Genomic DNA, 13090 nt, shown 5'->3' on the forward strand with positions numbered 1-13090 from the left:
TATACTAAACTAATGACCAGGCACTGAAAATTGAAAACATGAGAGAGCTAGAAAAGGTAAAATACTTGTACGTAAAAACAGCCTGAAAAGCAAGAAAACTACTCTCAATGCAATAACATTATGTTAAGGTGGAATTCTGGAGAACAATAAAGTGCGGAGTTAAAGCCCTTTTTAATAATATAAGTGAGCTGCGAGAGTAAGAAAAGATCATACTGGACAGGCGGTGTGTCCTGAGCATTAAATCTAGATATCCAGAGGGTCCACTTTTTTCAAACTAAAGAAAATATTCTCTAATGATCGAGGCATCAGCAATGCTACTCAAGCCAATGGTAAAAAAATTATACTTTTTTTTGCTTTTTTGGTCATGGAGCACAAGAGAGATTTCACATTCACTCCTGCAACATTTGGATATGATCTATGCACTCAACAGTAGGGTCGCTTCAAAAAAGAGCAAAGGATAAAGGAGGCATACCTCGAAGAACAAGGTGAAAACTGTGACGCTGTAGAAACCCACAGAAATAAATCCCAAGACAGGGCCATCCCTTCAAGATGCAGCTCATCACAAGTTCTGCTTGTCCCTTGGGTTGTAGTTTCCCACCCCAATACGTATATGATCTCAAACCATTCCTCTTTATGTCTCCTGCACCCAACTGCTTTTCAGTTAATTTCAGGCTTTACACAGTCAACTGTTGTACAAAGGAAGGGCAATGAATCACCTGTGTTTGTAAACAAGTATAGATTGCCATAACACATTTTCAGATATATAAGACATGATAAAGAAGTTTTTAAGTTAATTATTAAGCAGGAAATAAGGAGATTTGGACTTACCAGTTTCTATGGCTTGACAGACTAATAAAACCAACTGGATCTTAAACACAGAGCAAGGGAAACAAGCAATGCAAATACAGTACATGAAGAAAAGACAATGCAAGTACTGCACAACATCTTGCCTTTAATTTAGCGTTCAGCTTTTATAAAATGGTGCTGCAATAGATCAACAGATCAGAGTGGGCTAAAGAATGGTGATGGATTAAACCCAGATCTGTTGACTGGGTGTGAGTGTTTGATTGGTTCAGATGCTCCGTCCATCACCACCCCCTTTTGTACCACTTTGTTCGCCATAAGTTGGCAGGGTACTCTCAGACGTGAGTCCCTTGCTCACTTTGCCACTGGATTCAAGCAAGCCGGGCTGAAGACGGCTGAAATGACAGAAACCGGTCCTCGGAAGCTTGTTTCCAGTCCAGGGAAGGCATGGCTTGGCAGTTTGGACTGGACTCTTCCCATGAGGCACAGGGTCAGACTGATTTGCATATGGCCATGTCTGAACTGGGTTGGCAGAGTGGGCTAAAGAACAGTGATGGATTAAACCCAGATCTGTTGACTGGGTGTGAGTGTTTGATTGGTTCAGATGCTCCGTCCATCACCATCCCCTTTTGTACCACATAGATCAACATTGTAACATACACAAAAACAAATCAGGCATATATTTCAGCACAGATCAGCACACAACACGTTTGTCCATTAAAATAATTGCTTTTTAATAAAACAGTTTGCTATTAACAAAGAAACCTACATTGTGGTTCTGAAACGTTATGAATTATATAGAAGTATTTTCCGTAACAAATCTGTTTGGTGGGCAATTCATGCTGCATTCATATATACAGTACATATCTGCCTTTTAACCACAACTACTTAAAGCTGGGTCTTCATGAATCTTCCTCTGTATAAGAATGTAAATTGGTGCACACATGAACGAGTTGAGAACTTGTGTACAAAATACAATTGCAAAAGAAAACAGAAAACAGAAAACAATGGTGACGGAATAGTAAGGAAATACTTACCAACAAGCATTGTCTAGAACATAAGTCAAGAGTTATCTACATGAGCTGGTGTGGCCATGAAGGACAGGGAATGGATACCGGCTACTTTGTGGGCAGATACAACTTGATTCTCATTCCTAAAAAGTCACGGTAATGCACTGAGGACGAACACTACAAAAGAATGAAGTGGTTAGACATTCCCATAATTTCATGGTTATTGGAAATAAGATGTTGACAGAAATTGTAATTACTGCTGTGATAATATGATCCTACCGTAAACACTTTTCCTGATAATTAAGTGCTTAAACTCTTACCATAACTAGTCAGAGACTTTCATCGGTAACACTATGACACATTTAATTGGAGATCTAGATACAATCAGTTATTGTTAGCAAAAGAGAAAGAATTCTGAAAAAGAAAGGCAACATAATGCATTGAAGCTCATTACCAAAAAGCTACCATGTACACACCAATCATCAAATCATGAACATATCATCAATGCCCATTTTGTTACTCCTGAACTGCATTGCTACAGCTAAATGGGTGGCTAGAACAAAGACAATATTGCAGTAGCCCTTTTATTTTTAGATTGTCATACACAATAAAAGTAGCACAGTACAAAAACTGTTGTTGAACCTAATTGGGCTTGCTAGAACACGATCTCTTGCCATAATCATGTCAGTGTTTGTATTATGGTTTCAAGCTCTTTTCGACCTGGTCAAAAACTGCTCTTGTTGTGTACATGAGAGACACTTTTTAGAATTTCCACTTAAAGGATCAAACTCTCAAGTCTTAGAATGGCCTGTCTCATGAAAGAACTAAATGACATCACATGAAGTTCAGCTAAGCATATTGACACGCTCTGTTTAATGCGTTTACAATCACTCAGGAAATGTAAGACAGGGAATCATATGATTTGTAAAGAATGTGACTGATAAAATATTACATCACAAGCACAGAAAAAGCAGTAACCTCTTGAAAATGGACAGTTTGTTTGTCAAGTTTGTAATTTTAATTTACATGTATAGAAAACAAAAAATAAATGACAGAATTACATACATTTTGCAGGTGACTGTTTTTCGCTTTGTGCAAAACAAACACACAATTATCATCCGAGACTGTCCGCACATCGAGGCACCCTCATAGGGAATACTAATCATAAGACCTGAAGAGGATTTTTTAAATTTACTTTAGCGGTATAAAAAACGACTACACCGACAAAATGACAACAGATTTTAGAAGGCTTCATTGAACTTTTGAGATCGTACAATTAAACCGCAAACCACTTTTTAATAATATGTACCTCTCTCTTTGAGAAAAAAAATGCAAAAGCTTGCCAAATCAACTGCTTAGTACATGGGCTGATTTTTTAGATTAATATTGTTATGGCAAAATTGAAGGAAACACAATGTTATGAACAGTAGCGAATGAGCAAACCACCTTTGAAATAAGAAAGTAGATTTGTCTGAATGGATAACTTCACTTACAAAACCGATCTAAAAGAAATCTAGGATTATAAATGTACTGATGCAATAGTAAAAATACTTTCACAGACCAGGATTCATGGATTGCCATATTTGAACATTTAAAGTGACGTTCAGTGAACACTGAGCACGAAATGCGCCATCTAAGGAACAAAGTAATAAGGCACTCTTTCAAAAATGTACTTAAAAAGTCATATGAATACATTCAAACCATTAACTGGATACAGCAGGCATGATCACTCACATTTAAGGGGCCTCTTAATGGAGTCTAAGGTGCTCATCGCAAGTCTATTAAAAAAAAGGCGGAGGAGACAAAAGAGACCGAAAATAAAGAGTAACCATTGAACCAAGCGTTTTGTTCATTCGGGATGCAGAGAAATTGCAAAGCGAATAATGTCAATCTTAACAACCATCTTCAACAAACTGCAAAATTATAACAGTGAAGTAATAAAATGCCCTATATGGGAATGTGGACTGCACCCGACTTCACAAATGTCGTGTAAAAGCAGGCTGATTCTCCACTACCAAAGTGGACCTTTCAGGATTAACAGAAGCAGACTCTTAAAATAAGTTGATTCTTGTCCAGCAGGAGGGAAGCAGTTGTGTCTTAGAGCCTTAAATATACATGCAGAAGCAAATTTAATGGTCCGATACTTGAGAGAATCATTTTTAGACCCTATTAAAGAACTAATCGGGAGAATGATCTGTGATCCTAGCAGAGATGCAAAAAAATCTTTACTTACACTGATGAGGTTTGATCAATAGAGTGTGCATGTGAATGAATAGAAAAAAAAAATCTCTTTAAGAAAATTGACAACTACAGGCAGGCCTGAGGTTTAAGCTGGAAGTGATACTTTCTTCCCCCCATCAATTACTTATCTACAGATGCCTTCTTGCCCATTCCGACTATTAACTATGGAAAGCTGAGAAAGACTCACGACTAGGTACTTTTGATCAGATATTGAAATCTTATCCGGTATAATGCAGGCTTTCACGCATCCACAAAAATTTCTGTCATTATACCGGATAAGATTTCAATATCTGATCAAAAGTACCTAGTCGTTATATATTATCACCTAACACTGTACTAAAAAACTTTCCTTCCATGTAATTTACGATGTTTTTCTAATTAAACATTAAGTGATGCATAAATGTGGTGGAAAAAACAGGAAATGAAGCTTTCAGCAAGCATGCCGATGTGGACCTATATATCGGCAAGGCATTGACAAAGCCAGCAGCTTTGGTATAAAGTAATAACATTCATAGACAAATGCATTCAAAGTGCTGTTTGGCCTTGTTAGCAATAATACATGTAGACAATTGCTTTGCTAGCACTAGAGGTCTACTACGAGATATTACTAGGTGCCCAGAGAGAAAGCCGCACAAGCCTGCCACACCACAGTCTGTTAGTACAAGTTTCAGGAGTGAACAACAGAAGGTTGCAGTGCCACATACAGTTACTGGATTGTAATCAATTAAATAAGGAGATGCTGCATTCTTTTCAATAAAGCAGAAGGATCTGTACTACAAGCTCAGCTCCTCTGGTTCACTAAGGACAGTGCGGGCACACTTTATTACTTATGGTTTCCTTCAATGTCACGTCACGTTTCTATTCAATGGGACAAGAAAATAATGTGAAGGCAATTAGCAAGATTAGGGCAATGCAAAAGGAAAATGGACATGAATTTAGCTTTACTCATAGACAGGTGATGTGAGCTGAAGTCATGTGGTGTATAGACATCAAACTAAACAGGAGGAAACCGGAGTGAAATTCCCATTGCCTATGTGGCTAATGAAGCAATTACCCACTGACCTGTTTATCTTAACTTTCTGGGTGAATTGGGTAGACAAGAAGTAAGAAGAATAAAAGAGCTGGGTGACCTGATAGCCCAACGTTTAAAGAATCAACAATTGTGAAGCAATAGTTCATTGGGGCCGCTACGGGTCGTTCAAACTCATCATGGCCATCACAAACAACTATTTCTATGAAAGAACTAAAAATCCTAAAGGCTTAAATGTAACTTTCAGATTATTATTAGATTTGTTTATATGATATTAAACACATTCTACTGCAGTTACTTCAGTCAATATAGTACTAACCTCAGTATATACTATTACTATTGTAGAGGTGTTAGAAATAGTCAAAACATTCATTCAGAACACGGGAAAAAAGAAGAGGAGCCCTAAGCATCCAACCAATGTCCTCAACAATGTTTATTTTGTGCCATCAGGTTCAACAAGGAGCAGTTTTCAAGGAGGATATATTTGAGTACTTGATACTAGTCGAAGGCTTAAAAATAAGGTCACTGGAGAAATAGGGCATCTATTTATTGTCCCCAATACTTGCCCCATGAAAGGGGTGTAGATACATTTGCAAGACTCAGCTCATCCTGGCAAGTGAACACCAATTTTACGAGACGGTGTTAAAGACAGGATTGTCAACATCCTGCGTGGATAAAAACCAGAACATAATACTTTTGAAAACTCCATTAATGCAAACATGTGCCTTGGTCAAGTATGCTTGTAGCTACATCAAGTGGAGCTCCACCACTGTGATCTCTTTTATATATTAACAAAAAAAAGTATGAGTGGTATTATCGACATTGTCCTTGAAAGAACCAAGTTTCCTGTTTTTCAGTTCCAACTCAGTATTCTTGCCATCACAGGCAGCGTTGTAGGTGCAGTGACAAGGTGACAGAAGTTGTCTGCGACTGTCACAATAAAGTGGCGATTAATAAGCACTCAATCAGAACATCTTAAAAGCAAATATTGCAAGAGTATTAACAATTTTTTTTACAAGAATGGCATCTACATCTGTCAAAGTCCTGCATGCCTTTCACAGCATTATCCTTCAGTGACCTCTTCAGCAATCCGACCAGGTGTTTCCCAAATCTCCTCCTCAGCAAAGTCTATTTTCAGAACAACTGTCTCTGCCTTGTTTTTCGTTAATAAGTCCTGATGTTCTCCTGCTGACTCTCGGTCAGCTCTGAGAGTACTCGTGCAATGAGCAGTCCTGTCTGTTAATGCCTCTGCCGCAGATGCCACCGCGTTACCATCTTGCGCAGGCTTGAGCGACTCTGCCCTTCCATGAAGTCCAAAGAAGTTATTTCGCAGAATGTATCGTATGCACTGCAAAACAACGTTGCGCTCATGTCTTATGTCGTTCGCCAACAACTAAAGGAAGAAACAAAACACAATATTGTTCAGAAGCCCACAATATTCCGATTTACTGTGTACAACATGCAAATTAGTTATTTTTAAGACCGCACAACTTGTTGAACATGCTACAATTCTTGAGCAAATGTGAAGTTGATGCATCAAATACAAAAAAATAAACAACGAGTAACTGAAGAGCTGAAAGCTTATTTGAGGACTGAATACTGGCAGGCCTTATCAAAATTTGAAGATGGGTACTTCTTTCGATCAAGTATGTTTTGGATTTTGAGGAACAGCTTTGACATGTATTCAGGGTTACAAAATATCAACTCCAGTACAGGACCTACACTCTAACAAAATGGGTCGAGGACAGCAGGTTAGCTGTTAACCGTGGTATTCTGCTGCTTAATAGCTGTATACTTACCAGGTGTGGTTAAAATATTTCTTTTCTTTCTCACAGTATAGGAAAATGCAAGCAAAATAGGTAAACAAAAACACCAGGAAGTATATAACAGGAAAAGTAGATTAAGACACTGGAAAGCAACACCACTGAACACAATCATTGAGGAGGTATTTTAATTTGCTGTTGGAGAATCTGGACTTGGATTACATTTTTGCAGGACTCAAAGCCCTATTGACTTAATTACTATTGGTTTTAATAGTATGAAATACATACACATTTTCCAGGGCAGGAGTTTATCTTAGTATTGTGCTGGAATTTACTTCGCGCTTACAGTACCCCCTGCAATGCACTCTCTAGGTGACCAGCTTTTATCTTTTATATAATACATCATAAACGCAGTGAAGTCTTAGGGTGCTCTTTTTTTTATCTAGTTCTTGAACACCCTACAGCGTGCATGTTTGAAAGGAATTTGTTTATAGTACGGCCTATAGGACATGCATGCTGAGATATTATAGGTTTAAAATGTCACAGTGGAAACACATTGGGGATCACAGTGTTGTGCACAAGTATGGGGTTTAGTGAATAGCATGTGAGTAGACGCTCATGCATACCGGTGTTCATCAACTTTGATAAAGGTACAGTTCCCACCCACTGGGCACTGTTAAGTTCTAAAGGAGTGCTATATGGAGTCCACTTAGAAGCGATGGAGGACGAGCCCACTGGAGACACCCAGGAAGAAGCAGGACAAAAATAATAAGCAGACGTGTTGGCTCTTGGCACAAGACATCACAAGAAGTAGCCCTTAACCCCCTACACTTTGGCCTGAACCCCAAAATGGATGCCTTGAACAGAGAGGTGGCAAATTGCTTGGGTCAGTCGATGGGTTTAGATCACGTGGTGATTAGCAGGTTTAGGAGGCAGTTGTTCTGAAGATGTTAGGCCCAATCATAAGAAACATTTAGGAATGGGCTCAATTTATGTGCATGAAAAAAAGACTGAGTCCATGGCAACGTAGATGTTGGTCATAACATCATGACAGGCATGAGTTGGGTAATTCATGTGCAATCACTTTGAAATTCAAAGTCCAAGAAACTAATTAGAAGATATACAGAAGACACCAATTCCATACAAATGTAATTTCATTTCATATGATTCAATACAATCTGCTAATCATGCTGCTGCAGACATCCTTAACGGCTACAAATATTTATGGCCCCATATGAAACCGGCATTAAAGCCTAAAGCACTAAGCATCAGTTCAGAGTACAATAGTAAATAAGGAAAGGAGTTAAAGGAATTGACACACACTGTGAGCCCATTCAACTAGCAGCATGTGTAAACTAGAATAATAATTGATCTACATTAACCACATTCAAATATGCTTTTTTGCACACAACATCTAATGGAGACAGAGGACAAATAAGCACAACTCACGAGAAATATTTTCTGTGAACAAGATTTTAACACCTTCAAGTTTTATTTCAGGCAGAAACGCGAGGCATCACTGACAAACAAAAATGCTACTGGGTATGGGATAAAATATCCTCTCTAGTACGTTATAGGGATACTGCAAGTCACTCAAGTTCCGTAACCATACAGAGGAACAAAACCAAAAGCAGAGTTCCTATGTGAGATCATGGAACTCTGAGAGACTTGCAGAATTCTTTTAATGTATGACAGAGGATATTTTATTTCTTATAATACATAGTCTCATTGTTACAAGACCCCTAAAAAGCTTAAGCCTATAGTCTCTTACTCCTTCATGTCAATGCATATGGTTGCACTTACAGGCATGTAGAATCGTAGTGCTGATTTATACTCCCCAACATATAGCAATTGTTCGCAACAAATGATGTGCAGCTCAATATACAACCTTTTCAAAAATATCTCTAGTTTATAAAGGGTAACAGACAGAGTTATTATCCCTCCTTTCATGTAATGAATTTTAGCTGTACAAAAAACAAACAGGCTGCTGTAAGAGGCCCAATTCTGCAAATGACTGTTCGTTTCCTTAAAACAGTTCAGAAAAGATGAGAAGCTAGTTCTCGTTTTCATTGTTTCAACAGCATTTGCAATTCTGCCCCGGGGCTTGCCTTTCACACTATCTCCTGGCTCTGGCAGGAGGCACTGTGAAGGCAGACCTCAACTGCATTAACTTATTACAATTGAGCAGCTTTGCAATATATATTTTTTTATTATTACAGGTGACTAGTGATGTCACTACTAGACTGTAGTAGGAAATTAGAGACAGGATTTTTATACAAAGATTGCAGGGTCTCGTCTATTATGGTGGGATACCAACACTTTCTTCAGAGAAGTTTTCATACCCAAAAGAGCATGCATCATTACACAATGGACTGATATAGGATTTTATAGGAAGCACGTAGGACTGGAAGTTCCCGTGGAGTGAAATACTATTTAGTTTTAAAACAGTTACTTGCTTACGTTTGATAAATCTAGTCAAACATGAATAAAAAACAGAAATGTCTGTCATCTTGCTTCTTCACTTGAGAGTACCACTCAAATTTTAAGGTAAACCTGAAGAGATACTCTTTGTTCAGAGCCCCGGTGACTCACCCATGTTCATTAATATTTCAGATCTGACGTGGCTGCTGCAAATTTTCAGAACTACAATACGTATTACTTAGAAACAAGTGAAAACAGTAACATGTACACAGGGAGGTGCCATGTACTTGAGACAAAGGCATTTCCAGGACAACAGAAATCCGAGTATCCAAGGCCAGTGCAGCAACTATATTTATTCATTTCTATCTTGCCTTACAAAGCACAAACTCGACCGATCGGGTCAGAGGGATTACAACAGCAATGCCAGAGTCATAATATGATCAAACTTGCCATATATTTTACTAAGTGGAGAGTCACTCAAAAGAAGCCTCATTTTCTGCTTATAATAATAAATATATACAGGAAACACATTTTTTTCTGTGTATATTTATCTATAAACATCAATAAAAATGTAAACTGGGAGCTTTATTTATAATGTAATCTAAGTTTGTTACAACTACGTCCTGCAAACAACATCATTTGATGTTCATGGCACTTGAACAGAAAGCAAGCACAATGCTGACAAATAATACATTTGTATGCAAACGCTTGAGAAAAAGATACATGAAATCTGACAATTTTAAAGAAATAGATGATGAAGTCCGAGTTGCTCATGTTAATTTCCTGTCTATCTACCCTTATTTATTATTATTATTATTATTACTATGCTGTAGATGCCTTGATTGCCCAGTTACCTACTGAGTTCGTTAGGCTCGTGATCTTTGGGTTTGCAGTTAGTCATGAGTGACTAATGCTTATTAAGCCAACCTAAAATAGTTAACAAATTATACGCCGGTGGGGTGTGGTTGGAAAAATGGCCGTCTAGACACAAACCTCTGAGGCTCCTTTGTGGCCTCGACCACATCAACTGCAAGTCTTTGCTTAAAATGGCCATGTGAAATATGTGCACCAAAGCTGCAGCCAACTGAAACATTAAACTCGGAAAGTGCCCATGCAAACCGAGTATGAAATGTACGTGGGTGGAACAATCTAGCGGTAGGCCTATGAAAACAATATGGAGCCTCCTGAAGGAAGACCAAAAAGAGAAGAGTGATTTCTGAAGCCCTGCTCCTTGTAGACTGAGAAAAAGGTATGCAGAGATCGATGCCCTCTGCTGCCTACGTACAAGGGGCTGTGTGCAAGAAAAGTGGCTCTAGAATGCCACAGAAGGAGTGCAGCTAACCAAGCGGGTGGCTGGAATAGTGCTAACCAAGCATGGGGGCTGGAGTGGTGCTAACCAAGCTGGGGGGCTAGAGTGGTGCTAACCAAGCAGGGGGGCTAGAGTGGTGCTAACCAAGCAGGGGGGCTAGAGTGGTCCTAACCAAGCAGGGGGGGCTAGAGGGGTGCTAACCAAGCACGGGGGGCTAGAGTGGTGGTTGCACACAGAGGCAAACACAAGGAGACTGATTTGCATATAGCTGGGTCTGAACTGGGGTGGCAAAGTGAGCTGAAGAACGATGATGGATTCAACCCAGATCTGTGACTGGGGGTGAGTCTTTGAAAAGTTTCAGCGCTCCGTTCATCATCTCCTTGTGTTTGCTTTGTTCGGCTTAAGTTGGCAGGGTATGCACAGACGTGGGTCCCTTGCTCACTTTGCCACTGGATTCAAGCTAGCCTGGCTGATGAGGGCTGTTAGCCTGAAACCGGTCCCAGGATGCTTTTTTCCGGTCCAAGGAAGACATGGCTTGGCAGTTGGGGCTGGAGTGTTCTCATGAGGCACAGGGTCAAGACTGATTTGCATATAGCTGTGTCTGAACTGGGGTGGCAAAGTCATCTAAAGAACGATGATGGATTCAACCCAGATCTGTGACTAGGGGTGAGTGTCTGAAAAGCTTCAGAGCTCCGTCCATCATCTCCTTGTGTTTGCTTTATCCCATTAACTATGACATACCCTGAATCATCCCTGAGGCTATTACAGGTCTACCCGACACAATACGAAGAAGCCTCAGGGATTAAAGTGAATCTATTAAATAAAACATTCTTAACTTAACATCCACCCAGGGACCGCGACCATAACTTAAGTGCTATAACTAGTTTCAGGTAGACTAACCAAACCATCAAAAATTTGGGACCAAATATTATGTCTAAACCAGCTGATCAATATAAAGCTAACTAACCACAATTGCTTACATAAGTAAGCAACGACTGTTGCTGATGGGTTCCAATCTTTCCTAGCTAGGTATAATCAATAAAATTAAGATTAATATTTTGCCCAGAGCCTTGCTTCTTCCAGGCCCTTCCAATATGATTCTCCAAAGATTGTTTCTCAGAGCTCAATTAGCTAACCCTGCATTTGGTATGGCAGGGTAAAGGGACCAGTCTGGCCAAAAAGATCCTTAGGAAATTGGGGAGAAACCAGCCCTTGCTTAGGTACTCTAACATATTACAGAGCAGAGCAAATGTGAGAACTCCATACAGGGAACTGAGACACAGTGGGTAGAAATGTGATGAGAAGAAAACCATCAGTTATGGGGTCGGGAAGCCAAAACAAAATAGATCTCCAAATCCTTGCATTGGAACACCCTTGAATACAATACTAACAGTATGGGACACACTCAAAAGACGCTAAAATCTGACAACTTCCTGTCCCGAAGTTAAATCCTCTTATTCTGTCCAGTACTCGAGCTGGGTCAGTTTGATGGATAAAGGCAAGGCCATTACCTAACTATCTTGGATATGTTTCATGGCCACAATATTCTCTCCTTCGAAAACTTAAAAAGAAATGTAACCTAGATGAGTTAGAACACTACCACTATGTTAAACTAAGACACTGGGTAAGGCATTCACCCAATAGAGAAGCTGCCACCTGGATTCTAATCCCAATTGAGAAAGTTGTTAAAATAGTGGAAGACTCAAAGGGTCTGATCACTAATCCATATAGTATTCTCTTAGCAGTCCAAACCTTTGAAATGCACTCATGCAAAAAAATTAAATGTAGTCCTGGGACAGCACCAGGAGAAAGTTCAATGGAAATACCTGCAACAGTATATTACACAGAACAAGAATAGTATAATATAGAGAGAAACCTATAATAAATTGGTTAACAGCTAGTATTTATACCCCTGTGAGCTCACAGTTATTTCCCAAACACACGCTTGCTTGGTGAGTTTGTGCTTTACTGGGAGATTTCAGACACATTATAGGATTGCCCAATAAACAGACCCTTCTGGGCAGAAATCCTAGGTGTCATAAAAACTATTGTGGGCGGTCCCACCCAAACCAATTAATAAACCCAGTAATGTATCTGTGTTGTGAAGATTGTGTTTTTAAATGTCAACATACTAAGTTCTAGGCATTTCCCTAGTGCATGTTTTGGTGCTTAACAGGACACACAACAGAAAACTGCACAGACCTCAGAGCGAAGCACACTGTGCAACTGAAGTTGGGTAACTGAAACCGGCTGAGGGAATTATTCTGCAGCATAAAATCACTTCTGAATCTTCAAGCACCAAGTGAACAATCAGCTCTAACATTACCTAATCTTCTCCAGACTATCTAGCTCACCAATAGTTCTCCTGAAACCATATAGCTCCACACATTTTTCACACCTAACTAGTATTAATATACTCTATCACAAAGTAACCGGAGTAAATGCATGCAATCTTTACTTGAGTGCACATGACTAATCCCAATAACCATTGAATTAAACGCCAACCTTGGGT

General features: G+C 39.3%; 1 protein-coding gene across 1 annotated transcript in view; it reads right to left on the reverse strand.

Annotated features, from left to right (window-relative positions):
* Positions 1-2809: 2809 nt before the first annotated feature.
* NUFIP1 (nuclear FMR1 interacting protein 1) overlaps positions 2810-13090 on the reverse strand; it is a 246545-nt gene continuing 236264 nt past the window's right edge. The window contains 1 exon segment of the mRNA XM_078657307.1: positions 2810-6478. Within this exon segment, the coding sequence (XP_078513433.1) occupies positions 6149-6478 (330 nt within the window). The 3' untranslated portion in view covers positions 2810-6148.

This window comes from Lissotriton helveticus, chromosome 8 (assembly GCF_964261635.1).
Source record: "Lissotriton helveticus chromosome 8, aLisHel1.1, whole genome shotgun sequence".
NCBI lineage: Eukaryota > Metazoa > Chordata > Amphibia > Caudata > Salamandridae > Lissotriton > Lissotriton helveticus.